This window comes from Rhagoletis pomonella, unplaced genomic scaffold (genome assembly GCF_013731165.1).
Source record: "Rhagoletis pomonella isolate Grant_MI unplaced genomic scaffold, Rhpom_1.0 Rhpom_scaffold_01682, whole genome shotgun sequence".
In the NCBI taxonomy this organism is placed as follows: domain Eukaryota; kingdom Metazoa; phylum Arthropoda; class Insecta; order Diptera; family Tephritidae; genus Rhagoletis; species Rhagoletis pomonella.
In genome coordinates this window covers 19,110-37,991 of record NW_023460236.1, presented here as the reverse complement: position 1 = coordinate 37,991, position 18,882 = coordinate 19,110, and the positions used below count along the sequence as shown (strand labels likewise).

General features: G+C 34.3%; 2 protein-coding genes across 2 annotated transcripts in view; one reads left to right on the top strand and one right to left on the bottom strand.

The window, feature by feature from the left end:
• Positions 1-301: 301 nt before the first annotated feature.
• LOC118752600 lies at positions 302-1,317 on the top strand (the record flags this gene model as incomplete). Its single annotated transcript, XM_036487490.1, is given in 2 exon segments — positions 302-826; positions 886-1,317. Coding segments are annotated over 2 exon segments (938 nt in total), but the record flags the coding sequence as incomplete, so codon positions are not given.
• A 3,763-nt stretch (positions 1,318-5,080) lies between these two features.
• Positions 5,081-18,882, bottom strand: part of LOC118752599 (mucin-17-like) — a gene marked incomplete at its 5' end in the record, with an annotated part of 29,520 nt that continues 15,718 nt past the window's right edge. Inside the window, 7 exon segments of the mRNA XM_036487489.1 lie at positions 5,081-8,324; positions 8,409-8,558; positions 8,644-8,805; positions 8,960-9,064; positions 9,325-9,393; positions 12,078-12,154; positions 12,223-12,641. Of these exon segments, the coding sequence (XP_036343382.1) occupies positions 8,141-8,324; positions 8,409-8,558; positions 8,644-8,805; positions 8,960-9,064; positions 9,325-9,393; positions 12,078-12,154; positions 12,223-12,641 (1,166 nt within the window).

The window sequence follows — 18,882 nt, the reverse complement described above, 5'->3', positions numbered from 1 at the left end:
TGCGAAAGTTCGAACTAATCGAGAATTGCCCTTATACGTATCGAGCCCTAACCGCCAAAATAACATAAGCGACATTTTTTTCAAAATTTTATTTTTGATGCAGAAATGCATCTAGATGCTCTAGGAATATTTCTGCATCAAAAAGAAAATTTTGAAAAAAGTGTCGCTTACGTTATTTTGGCGGTTAGGGCTCGATATGTACATACAAAACGTATTATTAAGGCGTTGAATACATTTTGCATACATACTACCGTGATACATACATACATACATAAATAAATAAGAATTATATTCTCTTCAGATGATATGCCGTCTACATGCGCTGCCCGTAGAAAAGATGACGCTTGGAATTACGAAAGAATAGTATCGGAGCTACGAACACCCGACCAAGGGGCTCGATTTGCAGAAAAGCATGGTTTAATACCTAAAACCATGGTCTGTCCTATACATAAAACGCTTATGAATAGGTCAAAAGGCGGAAAATTTGGTTTTTTCGTATGCCGTAGAGGAACCTGCATGTCGAGGCCCCGAGTTTCTGTTGCGGCTGGGACGTGGTTCGAGCAAACTAGAATTAGTGTACCGCATATTTTTTATCTCATGTACTGCTTCGTTGAAAATTTAACCAAGGAAACAGTCCAACGTAAGGACTTTTGCGAGGAGGGGAAAACTCTGTCATCTAGTACTATCACCGACTGGTATAACTATTGCCGCGAGGCGGTGGTAATATACCAGTTGGACCACCAAGATGCGTCTGGAGAAATTGGTGGTCCAGGCCGGATAGTGCAGATTAACAAGAGAAAATTCGGTAAAAGAAAATTAAATGACGGTAAGCTTTGTCTGGGTTTTTTTGCGAGTTATATTTTTAATATTTTATTTTATTTTTAGGCAACCAGGGGGAGGATCACTGGTTGCTGGGCATGATTGAGGATGAAAGCGAGGACCTACGGCTGGAGGTATGCCCAGACAATGTGCGGTCAGCGAAAGTCCTCATTCCGCTTATTAAAAAGCATGTCGCCGAGGGTACCACCATACGAACGGATTGCTTGGGTGCATTTGAGGGCCTTTCTGATTTTGGATTCACCCACCTTTTGCTCGATGTTGTAGATGTAACCCGTACCCAGAGAATTGAGTCCCAGTGGGCGGATGTTAAGCGTTTTTTCTCCACGCGGGCCAACCACACCGGTAAATTCGCCGATATCCTTGTTGAATACCTATGGCGCAAATCTGTTAAAAAGGCTAACAAAGATCCATTCTTGGCGCTTATTGAGTGCATAAAATATATGTATGAAACTGAATAAAACTACAAAAAATATTGAATTTGTTAAAAATGTCTTTAGTTTTCTTCCACTTGGCTGTTGTTATATTTCTCTCTCTGCGCGAGAAATAAGTGAAACTTTGGACCATGATAAAAATAATAATAATAATAATAAAAAAATAATAATAATAATAATAATAAAAAAATAATAATAATAATAATAATAATAAAATAATAATAATAGGTGCGTTCGACAAGTCAAAAATTTGTAATAGTTTTTCCAAATTTTTACTGGATGACGTTCGATAACGACAAAAAATTATCCAACACACAAAAATTGAGAGAGCAAGCGTTCATTTTGATGCAAGAGAAGCGTTCATTTTGTACTGGCAAAATTTTAGTCAGCAAAAATTATCCAACACGAAAACATATGATCAGAAAACATATGGTTGCAATTTTTGTAAACAAACAAAATTGCATATTCCGAGTTTTGGTATTTATATGCTTTTTGGCTGCCTAGTAACTAGTTGTTACTTCTAGAAATGTTCCTGGCGAACATTGAACGTTCACTTTCCTTTTTTCTCTACGGAGGCAACATGAATTTCAGTTTGTTTACAAATAAAACATAAACAAAGTCAGCTGGTGTGTCTTCTTCATCCGGTTTTTGCAAGTGATGGCTAATTTCCTGTTCGTTTACTTTTTTGCTTTTTCTCCTCTTTGGGAGAGAATTTTCGCTTACTCTCTTGATTTTGATTGTTGGCTGGTGTTGGCTAATTTTGTTATCGAACGCAACTAATAATTTTTGCTGAGTAAAATTTTGCCAGTACAAAATGAACGCTCCTCTTGCATCAAAATGAACGCTTGCTCTCTCAATTTTTATGTGTTGGATAATTTTTGGTCGTTATCGAACGCCATCCAGTAAAAATTTGGGAAAACTATTACAAATTTTTGACTTGTCGAACGCAACTAATGTGTGTGTGAGTTTGTGTGTAAAATTTTAAAATTAAATTGCTTGCAAACGTCAAGAATTTGAAAAATTTTTCTCAGCGGTTCTACATTCCTATTTTTTTATCATGGACCATCGTATATACCATGATACAAAAAAGAAGGTAGTTTCATTTAATAATATTCGTTGTTGTTGTTAACCATTTGACTTTTAATAAAATTATGACATTTCATCAAATTCATGCTACCTGATCACTAGAAGAAATATTTTTTTTTTTAAACAGAAGATTTTATCAGTACATTCAAAGATGTGGAATATGATGAACTAGAAAATTATGCCGGCTACATGATTTCGAATATGGGGTTGACGACTAGGTTTCAGAAAGTATGAAGAAAGTGTATACTTACATATCGTCGTTTAAAGTACAAAATCGCGTATCGTCGTTCTGCAAAACCGCCTAACTGACATTTTTTGCCAAAAATTGGATTTGCTCACACAAGCTCTTGGCTTATCCATTCGTCCTGAAATGCGATTTCTTTGTAAAAAAGAGAACCATTTTGAAATATGAGTGTTTTTACTCTACAAAATAATTTATGCAACCTCACATACACAGTTCTGCATTTTGTTGATACACGGTTTTGTACTTTAAGCCACGATCCGTTAGTTGTTTATCGGAGGGCGGTCTGTTCAAGCCGACTTCAGGTGTTTTGCATAAACTAAAAATTTGTGAAATTTAACGATGATGCGCTAATCACAAAGCCTAATTATTTTGCAAAATCTGATGAGAAATGTAAAAGTAAATTTGAACCAAAATATAAAAAGGTTTTATTTGGGAAGAACATTCTTTAGAATTCGACTTTTAAATCGCAAGATTGCATTCAAAATAAGAAAACAAAAAAATAACAGAATGCGCGCGTGGTTTTTATTACAAAATGAAAAGAACAATTACGATGAAGTCTCCTTTAACAGTTTACATTTTAAATATTTTTAATAAAAAAAAGGTGCGAACCACGTAAGTAAAAAAAAAGTATCAAGCACTAATAATGGTTTTTGATTTGAAATCTTACATTGGTATAAATATGGGAAAGAAAATACTCCGATTTATTTCAAAAAATTTTATTATCCGTCAAAAGTTGTTTATTGAACCTACCTTCTTTTTTGTATCATGAGCCTATACAATGCTTTGGACTGAGTAGGCAGTTGAGGAGTAAAGTTCTCTCTCTTATTTGGCACTGTAACCGCCTAAGCGGTTTTTGCCGAGTCCAACAAAGCACGCCAGTCGTTTCTCTTCTATGCCCAACTGACCCCAAATGGAAATGCCAACCCAATAAACCGGGATTGGTTAACAATTCGTAAATTATTGGAAAACATACATACATTTTTTCGAGTCGCACCTTCGATAACTAATGTGGAATAGGTTAGTATTCGATTCGAAAAGTAGGCCATTCTCCAGAAAAACGGAACCTTCGTTATCCAATGTATTTTTCCTTCGCTATTGTCTTATATTTCCCTTCGTGAATGAGCTGAATTTCACTCTCTCTCTTGTTACTATGGCTTTAATTTTTTTTCGAGCTGGAGTGTATTTCCAATATTCTATGAACGTTGGAAATCTAAGGCTGGTTATAAGTTCGTTTTTAGGTCGATATTCTTATTGGATATCGAAGACAATTTTCGAACGTTTGCCCAATTTTTTGAAGGAAAGTGAAGCTAGGTCCTTCTCCACTTGGTCTTTCTTCCCTCTTCCTCTGCTACCACTAGTGGAGAGTAGGAGTTCAATCGAACAACATGGCCAAGCCAGCAGAGCCGCTGAATTTTAATTCGCTCATACAGCTCATCGTCCCGTCGTCTGCGGTACCCGCCATCGCCAACGTGTAAAGACCCGTAATTCTTCCGCAAAATATTTTTCTCGAATACTCCAAGAGCCCTCATGATAAGTGACTTATAGTGAGGTTTTCGTACGAGAGGGCTTTACTCCTTAATTGCCTAATCAGTCCAATGATACTGCGTTGAAATTTATTGCTGAAGTTATTATCGGTGTTAATGCTGGTTCCCAAGTAAACGAATTCTCGACTTTCTCGAAATTTTCAACAGTGACGTGAGAGCCAAGGTGCGCAATGCGCTAACTGTTTGTATTCCCTCCAGAATTTAAGTACGTTCTGGACATTAATCACTGTATCGCCAATCTTGTTCTTACAAGAGTTCGCTTTAATGCGGATTATGGCTAGACACGCTCTTCCACCAGTGTGAACGACAGTACTGGGCGACGGAGTATCTCCCACCACAAATCAACACCGAACTTGCGCTCCTTTACATGCCAGCTGTAGTAGACGTCGCAAGGCACCAGACATTTTCTGCCTTGCCCGGCTCAACGTATTTCTTGGATGGCCATGATGTCAGCTTTTGTCCTTACGAGGACATCAACCAGCTGGGCTGAGGCCCCATGAATGGTCCGGACATTCCAGGTGTATGCCCTCAAATCGTAGTCCTTTAAACTTTGCCTTGGTCTTCATCAAACGGGCGGTTCTAATCCAAGGCTTTGTGTCTCTTTTTCATTGGAGCCTGTTTTTACGTAGCGGGTCCCAAAACCAGCGTACACGTTTATATAGTGAGCCGCGTGCTCCAGACACCCGCTTGCAGCCGCACCTACTGATTAACAGACGCTGCGTACACAAACATACTCTATAAGCCACTCACCATGCCTGTGCTGGTGTATAGCGCGGAGGCATGGAAAATTAAAAAAACATTTCGAGAAAAAGATTCCAGGTAAAAACTTGCAGTGGGAAAAGTCATCTTATAAAAAGACAATTAGTCTTAAGGACTTTGAACATACTAACCCACCTTTCGAATGTCTGTATTGTTATAAAAAAGGTCCCAGTACATATATATTCCATTGTATATAAGTATTTATTAATATTATATTTTCTTTATGATTTATAATATCATTCAGGGTTAAATCAACTTCTCTTTAAACTTATGTATGTATGTCACTCTTAGATCAACTACAATGTGCAATTCAGTTATATGTATGTATATTGTATTTTTTCTTCATTATTTAATACTTAAATACAAGTCATTTTCCCTTCATCTGCCACACTTCTTCACCCCGTACGATTGCCAAGAGAATAAATAGACTCTGCACCTCACAGCCATCAACCCAAAAACATTCCATAAGTAACATAAGTGGATTGATGCAAAATCTTATAGAAGAGTTTGTTTTATATTGAATTATACGTATTTATGTAGGTGTGTATGGTTGTATGCAGTTGTGTACGAATGCATATGTATTTAGTTTCTTATAAAGGTTAGTTTCTTAAAAAAATATTTGTTTTTGATTCTTAATTTTCTTTTGCACTAATTTTGCCAGAATCAGAATTTTGAGTGAAGTTTAATTATTTTGGTTTCGAGGCAAATGGATGCGATATTCTTTGATTATTGATAAGCAACGCATTCATTACGTATCTTATTTCTACATATTTTAATACTACAGCATGAGATGAGTTAACGAAAGGGGCCATTTATGCAATGCCAACCAAGAACGAATTCCACTTGTATTTATTACTTTATATAAATTGCAACGAATTGCATTATAGAAAGGTAGATACGATCGTTCTCAGCTCTATTATATGTAAGTAAGTACAAGTGTAGAAAAACGATTTAATGTTGGATTTTACCTGCTGTGTGTGCGTGTGTGCAAGTTTCGAGAGTAATAAAGTAGTTAATTTTTTTTATTAAGATAACTTTATAAAGGATTAAATTTTTCTTGTTTATGCGTTGTAAATTATGTATTTGGAAGATATTTTTAAATTTTAGCATTGATCTTAAAATTATACATACGTTTGAGAATAGATATTTTGTAATCAACAATTGCAACGAAAGGTAAAAAGAAATATTTTCTATTAAATATAGCAACTAAGAAATAACGTCAACTTAACAAGTTAAACAAAAAATAGCAGCGCGGCATTGCAGCATTCAATCCGTTCTGTTTTGTTGCAGATATAATACATGCAGAACATATCATAATCAATGAAAATACGCGCTATTAACCATAAATCCCGTAATTTTTAAGATTGGGATTTGAATTTTTCTATGGTAGTACATACATCACGGAAGCAAACTAACGAAATATGCCTTTTGCATTGATAACCACGATATTTATGTGTTTGACTGGCGATTTGTAGGTCGAGTGCCTACTTTTATGAATTTTCATGCACATTCGGCGCTAGTACTGATCCATAGTATACAGATTATAAATTCCAATGCTCGAACCTACGATGGATGCAGAGTTAGCACCGAGTATAAACAAGAAAGCATGTTTGTAGTAAAGTTTTAATTTAATACCACCGCTACCAGGAAATGTTCGCTGCTATGACACTGCTTTCATTTTTCTTAGATAAAATTGAAAGCGAAACATTCCACAAAATAGCTTTTAAAATAAAGGCTGAAAAATCATTCGACTACATAGCGTGTATATAATGAGTTACTGTTTGTAATTGTAATGTTTGAGAATACGAGCATACAGCAGCAAAAAGTAATTGTGCGCAAATCAAATTAGCTGCATGCAATGCACGTACCAAATCCCTCCATGTGGGGCATTACTTATAGCAGAGCTTGCAAATTGTGCAGAGTATTATTATTATTCGATGAACACATTTAAAAAAATCTAGAATATTGCTTCAATACAATGCCAGCGCTCTTATAATCCCTTGCTCGTGAATGCATTACTGCGATATTTACTGCAAACCAAAGGCCTATTGTATTATTTTTAGCTATAACTGATGTAAATGTTCATTTGGGTAAAATTCCGATTTAGGCCCTAGATTCGAACACTTCCATAAATTATAGTTTAGAAATAAAAGATAACGTTTCTCTGCACTTATGCGGCAGCATGCGGTTACGAACAAGGATCCATACTTTTGTATGAATTCTAAATCCATTATTTTCGGCTTTTATATGCCAAGTTTTATTCGAGCAAAATGTGTTTGGCATCCAAAAAAGTGAATAAAATAATTATAAGCGCATTTATAAAATGCCAATTACTTTTAAATTATTTCGATTTTATTTTTCAATTATTTGCTATTTTAGTCTCGGTTGGTGGATGTAGAAAACTAAAAGCGATTTAACTGCCTACGTATTAATACAGTTCAGTATAAATTAATTCTTAACATTTTGATTTTAACAAGCAAATTACGATTTAAAGAGATTTTACAGTTAGTTTTCCTTGAAGAGAGAAATTCATATTAGTAGATTCACAGCATACCTAAGCAAATTGTAAAGAGCGTATACAGTTACAACTACATTACATACAATAACTAACATATAATCATTTTATTTTTTATATGCCTCCTTCCACGTATGTTTACTATGTACCGAGGTAATATTTATGATTAAATGTCTGTATATATGTATATTGTTTTCTGATTGAAGTTATCTGCAGTTGTTTTAAAATGCATTTGCTTACATATTCCTTTTCCATTTTCATACAAAAAATTACTTAACAATTACTATATATGTAGCAAAGAAGTAAAAAAGAAGAAAATTAGATGTGAATGTAAGCGTTGGAGAGTAATGAGTGAAAAAAATTCTAATAACTATAGTTTATATTTAAAATGAGAGCAATTTCTTAAATTAATCACACAGACGTTTGTGAATGACTGCGCACTGAATGAATGCATTTCCTAAGCGCAACGGGTCACCACCGTCATTGCATGCTAATCAGGCAACTTAAATAACGTTAACTAACTGTTAATTGTAATGTAATGCCCCATTTCGCTCGCTCTTTGGCCTTACATAACAATTACAATAAACACATAGTACATCGAGCGAGAGTACACATGTACATACATATATGCACGTCAACAAAAACTATGCGACAGAACTGTGGATAGGTCGCTGTGCTGACGTCTATATTTTGATGGGGGGGCGCCTTGCGTTCAAACCACTTAACTTCCTTGTCCATTAATTAGTTCATCACATATCTTAACCAACTCCGCATTTTCTCGCGACTTCTGTTGCAGCTGCTCGTTGATTGAGGCTCGTGATATTTCCTCTTTTTTGAGCAATGCTTTCAGTTTTGTCGTTTCGATATTGTGCTCCTTGGTTAGCGATTCAAGCTTTTTGTTGGCACTGTTTAATAACAATCGATGCGGTTAGAGTTATTACATTCATATTTGTATAAGTAAAAAAAAAAATGGAAGCAAGTGTACTTACATTTCCAGCTGTTGCATCGCATGATTCTTCATTTTGTCATAACGCTGCCCTTGTAATCGCAAATTTTCCTGTATTTGTCGCTTTTCTGCCACCAAAGCTTCTTCGTTTGACTTCAGCTGTAGTGTCATCTCCTTGCTTTTGCCATATTTACTGTTTGAAAATGTTGAAGAAAGGATTACATAGAGGTCAGTAATCAGTAAAAAATAAAATAAAACTATGTGCTTTGTATTCTTACACATGCAGATCGGCAAATGTCGTTTCGAGAGATGTGAGATGCTGATAATTTGAGTCGCGATCCGCCTTCACCTCCGCCAGTTGTTTCTCGTAGCTTTGTATTAATTGCTCTTTCTCGGCGATTAGCTCAGCAATCGCTTTTTCGTATGCTTCAATAACACCGCTACATAAAAAAAGATACAAAATTTGACTTTTTGCATACATACTTATACATGCATATATGCATAACGGAAATAAACATTTCGTAAAACTACGAATATGGCATAATTGTATGAAGAGAAAAATTGCGAGTGGGCGCTAACATATTAAGCACTTACGTCATTTTTGTTATTGTTTTGTCTTTTTCTGTTATCCGCTTGATTAACGCCTCCTCCCGTTGCTCAGCTTCTTTTAGTTTCTTTTCGATATCTTCTGTTTTGAGTCTATGTTAGGAAATGCATATTAATGAAATTTTGGATTTAAGTTTGACGAAAAAATGTATTTATATATAAAAAATAGCAAGGTCGAACATGCCTTATAAAGCAAGATATATATATTTTTTTTTAGCAACGAAAACATTTTATCCAACACATTTGCAAACACTTAAGATACACCTACACTAATTAGCATAACAAGAAATTGTGTGGCGCTAGTGCTTAAATTGAGCTTGAATTTATTACATTTATCATAAAAACGCACTTACACTTCATTTTTAATTTTTTTCTCGAGTTCATCCATCTTGTAATTAATTTGTTTCTCATCGGTTTGTGAGCTGTGGCATAAATGAAATATAAACAACTTAATAATGACTAAAATGGTTTTAATGAGTGAATAGTTATACTAGATCTTTTTTTTTAATAAATGTGCTATATGTGTACACTATCACTATTAAAGAAATTCAACCGCGCACAGAGATGTGTTTATGGTGGTTCCCACGGCAGTCGGGTACACATAACCGGAAAAATTCAGATATATTCCAGCATCGTTCGCCAAAAACTACTTGGGGGAATTTTTATGTTGTAACAACAAAAGAAATAAAGAATTGTTGAGATGGGCTTTCAAGGAGTAACCAAAAAGGCGACAACGAATATTATTTATATTATTTAGCGAAATGGCCAGGGAATGAATTATCAAACTACGCATGAGTACAGAAGAAAATAAGAAATCTTCAAGCCTACAGTAACACAATTTTTATCGACTGGTAAATAATAATTTTTCCCTAACGGTTTAAAAAAAGAAGACTTTTGTTGTGGTGCAAACAGCATAAACTATAAAAATCTGCTATCTACATACATATCGTCATTTAAAGTACAAAACCACGTATCGTGATTCTGCAAAACCGCGTAACTGACATTGGCTGCCAAAAATTGGCTCACCCAAGCTCTTGGCTCAATCCTTATCCATTCGTCCTGAAATATACTAGCCAGAGATGCATTGCTTTATAAAAAAGAGAACCATTTTGAAATATGAGAGTTTTTACGCTCTAGAAAATAATTTCTACAACTTCACATACGCGGTTTTGCATTTTGTTGATACGCGGTTTTGCACTTTAAACGACGATATGCTATCAACTGAGAACTGCAGGCTCATAGTGAAATATTAATGCTAAAGTTATGGGGTCAATTGCACTGTGAAACAGAGAAAATAAACTTTTGTTCGTTACCCTGAAAATCTCAACTTGTTTATACAAAACCGGAATAACACTTTTTTACTTCAGATATTTGTCAAGCAGTTTTACGGTTCAATTCTGGCAACTGCCTTTCAACTCCCCACTGTCTTTCGAAAGACTTATTTAAAAGATCCGCGAACTAGGAGGTCTTAGCGTTATTAAAACAAAAACCAAAAATTAAAAGAGAAGTAAGTATTCGCTTTTTTGTAACTAAATAAATTAATATCTTTAACCGGGAACGATAAATTACACAATATCTATGACTGCTTAGTACAATTGTAATCGGCTTCGTATATTTTCGGGACCGCGTAATACAATACGAGCATGGATCGGAAACTCGGCATTTCCGACCATGATCAACAGCTTGTCCACAGCGCGGAGCGGAAACTAGAGCTTTCCCCCTGCCACACACTCAAAGTAATGTCTTCGGGAACATGGATCGGAAACCCGGCCTTACCGACCTTGATCAACAGGCTGTCCGCAGCGTGGAGCGGAAACTAGGTCTTTCCGCCCGCCGCACACAAAAGTACAATGAAGACTGGGCCTCGCCAGCTACCAAACCTGCTATTTTATGTTATTATTATTATTATTATAAATTTCTATGTATAATTAGTCAATTCTGTAATATACCACACATACTTAAATATCTAAATGTTCTATTCTCATTTGTCTGTAAGAAAACATTCTGTAGACCAAATAAATAAATAAATAAATAAATAAATAAATAAAGCCAGAAAATTAATATCAATTACAAAAGGAGAAATTTATAAAATAAGTTTTTAAATGAAATTACATTAAACAAATGTTTCTTTTTAAAACAATAAAATCAAAAAATTAAAAAAAATCAATTGAGAAAGATAAAAAAACAAGTTATTAAAAATTAAATTAAATTTAAAAATTTTTTTTTTTTAATAATCTAAAAATTAAATGATATTAAAAAAATGTTTTTTATTCTTAAAACAGTAAGATCTGAAAATTAAATCAAAGGAGTAAATAAAAAAGTTTCTAAAAATTAAATGAAATTAAAAAACATATGCATTTTTTTTTTTAAACCAAACATGAAAAGAAAATTAAATTAAAAAAAGAAAACACTAGGAAAAAATCCGCTGCCGGAGGATTCGAACTCGGACCTCTCGAATGGCACGTTCACGCGGCCCTTGCGACTGACTGTTAGTTTAAAATTTAAATCAATGTTATGTTTTTATCATTTTATCAGATTTTTTTTTAACATTTTATTCTTAATTAAGCACATATTCAATTCATTATGCCTGAACCATATTTGCCATTTTCTTTGTAAAATTATGAAAAGGGATTGCCTCCACCTAAAAAATATTACCATTTTCCCTTGATTCTAACCAATAGGGTTTAGTGTTCTTTTCAAGATTTGACCGTTAGTAAAAGGTGTTTATATTACAAAGGAAAAAAGGGCGTAAGTTTGAGATTTAATTCAAATTTCCCATTCTTGCTAAGCTTCTGCTTTAATAAACAATTCTAAACATTCTTTTTAAGTCCATATTTACACTTAAAATTGCCTAACAAACGACTCATTCACAAAATTGTTTAGCCCGAGAAGTCATACTAAAATGGCTTCTTTCGGAATAAGTTGAAAATTTCAGGCGTGTAGAAAGTTTCTAAACAGTTTTGTAAACTACTTAAAAGGTTCGTGAGTTTTCTTAATTTTGTACACCGTGTTATCGATCCCAACGAAAAAACTGACTGAACTTAAGACTTGCTTTTCGTTTCATATCTAAAACAAACAAAACAAAACAAAATCAACATTTGCTTACTTGGAATTTTCAAATGATTTGTTGCAATCGTTATCGATATTCATATCCTTAATCACGTCGACACTCATACTGGCATGCTTCTGTCAAATAAAGAAATAATAAATTATCAAAGTAAATAATGCGAACTTCAAATTAGATAATTCACCTTTGAATTTACTACTTGCTGCTGTTGTTGCTTCTGTTCCTTAATTGGCTGTTTTTCAGTTGAAACTTTAGTAAAAGTTTGCTTCGCGTTGGCACAGCTTTCGTTCAGTAGGTTAAGACCGAGCGATATACGCTTATTTTCTGCCTCAACAACAAAGGATTGATTATTGCTATTCGATGATAAGGACGCCGATGATGAGTGTTCGTCCTCTTCGATTGTAGGACCTAGATTGGCTAGATTATTGCCCAGCAATTGGAATATTTGTGGCGATTGTTTTGCTGGTAGTTGTTGGATTTGATTTGCAGGTACTGGCACACCGAGTAATGGATCGAATTTCAATAAAATCGAACTACGATCAATTGGCGCGCTGTTATTGCCTTTTGTAAGTAGATAATCAAAGTCGGATGGATTCAGAAATACTGAGTTGCGTAAATGTTTCGGAGAAGCGGATAAACATTAAAGATAAGCGTGCATGGAAAAAGACATATAAAAGAGAAAATACAGATAAGTATGCTGGAAAATGTTGGTTATGCATAAGTTGAAATATGAATGTGTTATGTACATACATATATGAAGAATGAAACAAATCTGAGTGGAAAGCTTAAAAGTTTTTAACATACATAGTACATACACTCCGCTTCACTTGAATAGGTAAACATTTTTCCTCAAATCTGAACTTATATCTGGATTTTTTGGCCATCGGAAAAGTTTCTTTTTGATCTCATATTGAAGAATGTTCAATTAAATAGAAAAGTGGTAGTGTGAATAGGACAAGCTCTGAGAAAATTACGACTTTGCTTCGCCATCCTCGTTTTTACTCCTCCTGTAGTGCGAATTTCGCTAGCATATTCAATAACAAGGTGCGAAAATATGCGACAAATGTTAAAAAAATGTCCTTAATACTTGTTTTTGCATGAATTATTCGTAATTTTCGAAAATTGAAATATTGGCCCCTATTATGAGTTGCATTCCATTTTCGACTATGGTCGAAAGTGCTGATCGAACGAATTTTTTATTTCGTATTTTGGCCCTCATTCGATGAGGTTGTTCACAATAGTATATTTTTCGCCGCTGACAAGCTTTGTTTACAAATCGAGCAAACTAAATAGTCTGCTTTACATATTTATGTAAATTTGTGCAAATTAAAATGAAATAAAAAAGATAGCGAGTTTATAAAAACGCGGTAAAATTAGCACAACGGAGTTCTGATTGAACGATTCGTCAGACGTTGAGAGCTTAGAAAACTGGCCAGGAGCAGAAAACGTTTAAGAGAGTTTAAGTGTAGCCTTTCGAATATATTTCGACATACATATTTAAGAAATTTTGTGATCCTATCTATATAAAATATAATAAAACTATAAACAGCTCTATGATTTTGTTCTCAGAGATCGTGCCAACTGAGTATTGAGATTTTCTTTCACACGTAAAACCAGCGTTCCGAGCTTGTGTTTAGTATTCACAACGTTAGAACTGCATAAAATTAATAAAAATTTTTTAAAATTAGTGTCTAGCCGCTAAAAAGTAAGAAAACAAATGCAAAATCATACATTTTTTAAAATTTTCTAACATTTCGCTACACCATCGAAAGCAAAATTCTGTTCGACAGAAAACTCCATACTCAACGAAAATTTCGACACGTTTGCATTGCTCATAATACGAATTTCACTTTCACAACCGCTCTGGACTACAAAATCGCAGTTCAAACCGCCATACTCTCTTCTTGATCATGGAGGGGAAACAAACAACGTCCGTCTTTTGAAAAATTGAATTCATTGCAGTCATCAAAATTAAGCATTTCGCCAGATAAGCCCACCATTTTCTAGTTGTCCTTTCAGGCATGTGAGTTGCAAAACATTCCAGTCATAATTCTTAAGGCTATATAATAAAATTTGTCTTTTCGGACATTTTCTGAACACAAATGTATGTATAGAGTAATCCATACTTCCCTTGTGGTGTCATTTGGTCCACTATCTTGACAATAAGATGCTGACGTCGTTAAAGAATTTTGTTATTTCCGTCTAGCTTTTGTGTTCTGGCTGCATTTCAGCCTATTTTCATGCAATGCTGTGAGCCGGCTTCAGCTGTCAAAAATATTTGCGTTTCCTTCACTTTTATTTCCAACTGATCGCCTGCAAAGTCCTGGATCTGTGAAGACCTCCATTTATGCATTTTTTGCATTTTAATTCTTAAAAAGGTTTTAAGCGAAATTTTAATAACTTTGCTAAACATATAAGGTGCCTATTCAAGTTAATCAAAATAATAAGCACAATTTTAGAATAGTTTAATAAAAAGTGGAATAAAACCCAAAGTAAGTCATGTATTTTCTTCATTTTCCATACTTTTCTTCGAAATGAATTAATCTTCCAAATGAGATCAACAAGAAACTCCCCTGATGCCCACAAGTCCAGGTACAAGCTTGGATTTTGAGAAAAATATGTGTACTTATCCAAGTGAAGCGGGGTGTACATAAGAGAAGTTTAAAAATCTATACAATTAGCTCCAGGTCATTGAATACGAATATCATATTAAATTTTCGGAATTCAAAACGGCAGATATGGCGGACGAATTTAAAAAAAGCTATAGATTATGAAAATATTAAAAAAAAAAATCAAAATGTCGGAAAATGTTACGCATACGTCATGTACTTATCATTTTCATTTTCCTATTCACCATTCTTTTACTTATTCTTAGTAGCTTGATTTTTTCGTAAAAGAAAGGCTTTTAATACAAATGAAAAAATTTACAAAACATTTGTTATTTTTTTAAATGTTCCCTGTTACAGTTTGAATACATTTCATAAAATATTCACATTAATAGGGAGTTCACAAAGTGTTGTATACTGTCGTACTGTTGTAAGTCTTAAACTTTTCCGCCCACAAGAGTAGAAGGCGTGGCAATTATTCCATCTTTACAAAATTTCACAATTCTCTATTTCTAAGTAAAACTAGAGCACATGTCAAGTTTCAGTGAAATCGGTGCAGGTGTACTATTATTTCCATCGGCCTCCATATAGTCGAAGCACTGTGCGCCAGTTTGGAAATACACATATGGTAAGTAGTCGTAGACTTTAATCTTATCTTAAAAATTTTAACATACAAGGTTAATAACTGTACCGAGTTTTGTAGAACTGATAAACCGGTTACCGAGATACAGATATGCAGGCGTAAGTGGACGGCGCCACACCCATTTTCTAAAAATTTCCCTTAGTCTAATTTTTTTTTTGGGAGGTGGACGTTTTCTTGTCTGATTTCAAAATTTTTCAACGGGTCCTTTATACATATAGTACGTGGCATTGATTTCACAGAAATATTCAATATAGCCATGACGTGCCAACAAGAAATCATGACTTATCGCCGTTCTTGGAGACATTAATTGACACATAAATCGGATTTTTTTTTAAAGAACGAATAATGCGTCTATTAAAGGTCTCTGTGAAAACATTGTCAAGATAGCAAACACCAGTTTTCGCAGACAGCTAATTACTATGTGTGGAATTGAATTCAAGTTTCTAAAATTTTGGTATTAGCATTTTTGGACAAATTGACTGATGGTATTTCTAATTCGATTGATTCCAACCTCTTTCCTTTTTCGACAAAGTTTTTAGTCCATATTGAATTACACTGGAACTCAATCAGCAGCATTTCAAATTCCTCTATATCCAACCAATCAAATTTAGACAAGTTCGGTTTTTTAAGTGAATTCACACATCAGGATAGATGGGTGTTTCCCATAACTCCTTAAATTTAGAAAACCTCTTTGAAAATTTTTCGAAGACAGAGTTTATTACCACAGAAAATCCTTCGGCGCCTATTTCTCCGACTGCTTTTTCATGTAAGTCCAAATCGGATTTTAAATACTTTAAGTTTGGAAACATTTGTAATTTTTGGAAACAATATCTTTACCACAAACTTTCAAAAGCGCGAATGAGATTTATTTTAATTATAACAGTTTTATTAGCGCCTTGAAACTTTGCGTTCAGATTCAATAATTGCTGGCACATATCCTTAAAAACCATAAACTTTGCAGCCCATTATATTACAACGGAAGCGAAACTACGTCTTTCACACAAAGCATGTTGAAGAATGATGCACTGGAACTCAACAATCGAATGTCTGTATTTTTGGCACTTCTGACGAAACTGTTTCGATTATGTAGTAACTACTATGTATTAGTAATTGAGGAATTGGGTCCTCAATTAATACCGTTGCCCAAGTATTTTGCTCCATGCCATCAATGGCACGCGTGCTTTGGTTCGCCACCCCTGCTCAAAGTAATGTCCGCACCGAGTTTGGTGTGGATTGGTAAAGTGACTACAGAGCGAACATTGTATAACTATCTTATTTTAAGTCAACATTTTACTTCACATTCCTACTTTCAACACAATACCGTTATATGGGAGATGGGCCTGGTTATAGGTCGATTGTATCCATTTTACCAACCTGGATAAAGGCAAAGCAGTGCCCTTACCTAAGTTCGTTGACATATTTAAATTTTTTCTCGAGTAAGCGTGTACACGGACGGACGGATAGATGGACGTACGGGCGTATAGACAGACATGGCTTAATAGACTTCCCATTTCATTGTGAGCAGTTTTGTCCACCCACTTGAAAATGGAGGGAAATGTTTTTTTTTTTTTTTATTGAAAAACGCAAATACTTATCAAATCAGGGATGCTCTCTCCGTTGGTGATATAACAGATTTTCGGTTTCGACCGGAAGTGGGTTAAACTGACGAGAATTAAATTTTTTTTCATTAGACATACGTGTTTTTACTACATATATTCGAATTATGAGCATAAAAATATCTAACTTTTTTCGAAACTTTATTCCCAGAAATGCCTTTTTCAACCTTTGAACTTCAATTCGTCCAGGACTTCTTAAATAAGTGAAAATGTTTTTATTGGAAATCGAAAAAATATGAATTACGAGGTCGGGGATACTCTATCTTTTCGTTGTATTAACGACTTCCGGTTTCGATCGGAAGTGGGTTATACAGAAGTATAATCAACCAAAAAAATTCTCAATCAACGGGATTTTTTACCAACTTGAAACTTGCACATCATCAGACTAGAATTTAATGACTACAAAACTGCATACTACTGAACACCTACACCAATTTGATATATTACTTTTGTTCCAGGGCATAATTTTATCCTTCTCTTCTGGGTAAACAGTTATCTTACTTCAGAGGGTATTCATATTAAAATTTTCTATAGATCTGATTAAAAGGATTGAAATTTTGCTGAAAATTTGAGGTATTTTTATAATATTTGTACAAAGTTTGAAATCTGAATTTAATTGTTTTTTATTGTAAAACCAGCTAGACTTTTATAAAAAAATAATAAGCATAAAATAAGCAAAAGACAAATAGCCGAAACTGGTCAAAATATCGCATTCCTGATATTTTGTGGACAACTAACTGTATAAAGCATCCGATTTAGGCTTCAATCCGTCGCGAGGGGCATCATGGGGATGGACTAATATAATAGAAAAGTTTTGAAGGATAAACTCATAACTCAGGCTCCGAAATGATTCAGGTCAGGCTCCCTGACATTTGAAATGAATTTTGAGTTTTGGTGTGTTAATAGACTTATAAAGAGTATTTAATGGCAAATATTATTGTAAAACATTCTAACCTGTTATACCCGTGTTTTATGTATGTGTATTTTTTGCCCTTTTATAAACTAGGGACAAAAAAGGTCCTTCTATTGACGAGTTATAGGATTAATATGTACCCAAAAATCTTATTCGTCACATGTTTTCCTACGCCGAATCCATTGTCAGAGCTTTGTATTTTTTTGTGTTGTGCAGTAATATTGAAGGGAATGGTTTTCTTTATTTTCCGATTGTGTTTTCTTTAATAACACCAACCTGACTAGGCGATCTTGAATTGTTAATTATATTTTGCAAAGTGTAATTTTTCGTTTTTTTTTAGTATTTCACACACATCATTCTACATAAAAGAAATAGAAAAAAAGAAATTATGTTTCCACCATATTTTATGCAAAATCAATACACTTCACTGAGCTTCTTTGTAGCGGAGAAGCATAGAAGAAATCCTTTGCCACTCGCTTGTTAAACGCACTACATTTTGTCGCCAACTCTGATGGAGATTGATTTCTTGTGGGCGTACGGATATGACAACACACACGAAAGGCATAAAAAAACCCACTTATAATAAATAAACGAAGGTCAGTAGAGAACGCTTTATTGCAATTAAAAATCGAAAACTGGAAATGCCAACTGAATATTAAGGAATTTTTAAATGAACTAAGCAGAACAATTTAATAATGCTTATAAAAGTTGGAAATTGAATTTATTTTATCACCACTTCGCTTCGACCAAAGTTAATCTCAATTGCCGCACAGATGAAGCGCCAAAAATACAATATTAATAAGATTTTGAAAATAAACAAATAGTAATGAGAGCAGTTTGGCAGCCAGATAGTCAGCAAGCAAAAAAAAAAAATGTAACTGAGAAGATAGACCATGAAATCTTCGCGAGCGAGAATGACTAAGAGCGGCAACACTTTGCTCAGTCACTCAGCAGCGTTGAGCGCCGCAAAGCAAAAAGCCAAGCGAAAACGTAGTATACAAGAAAAGTTAAAGCGTAGACAGGAGAACGTAAAGAAATGAAAGGCAGGAAATTCGGTTTGGAGGAA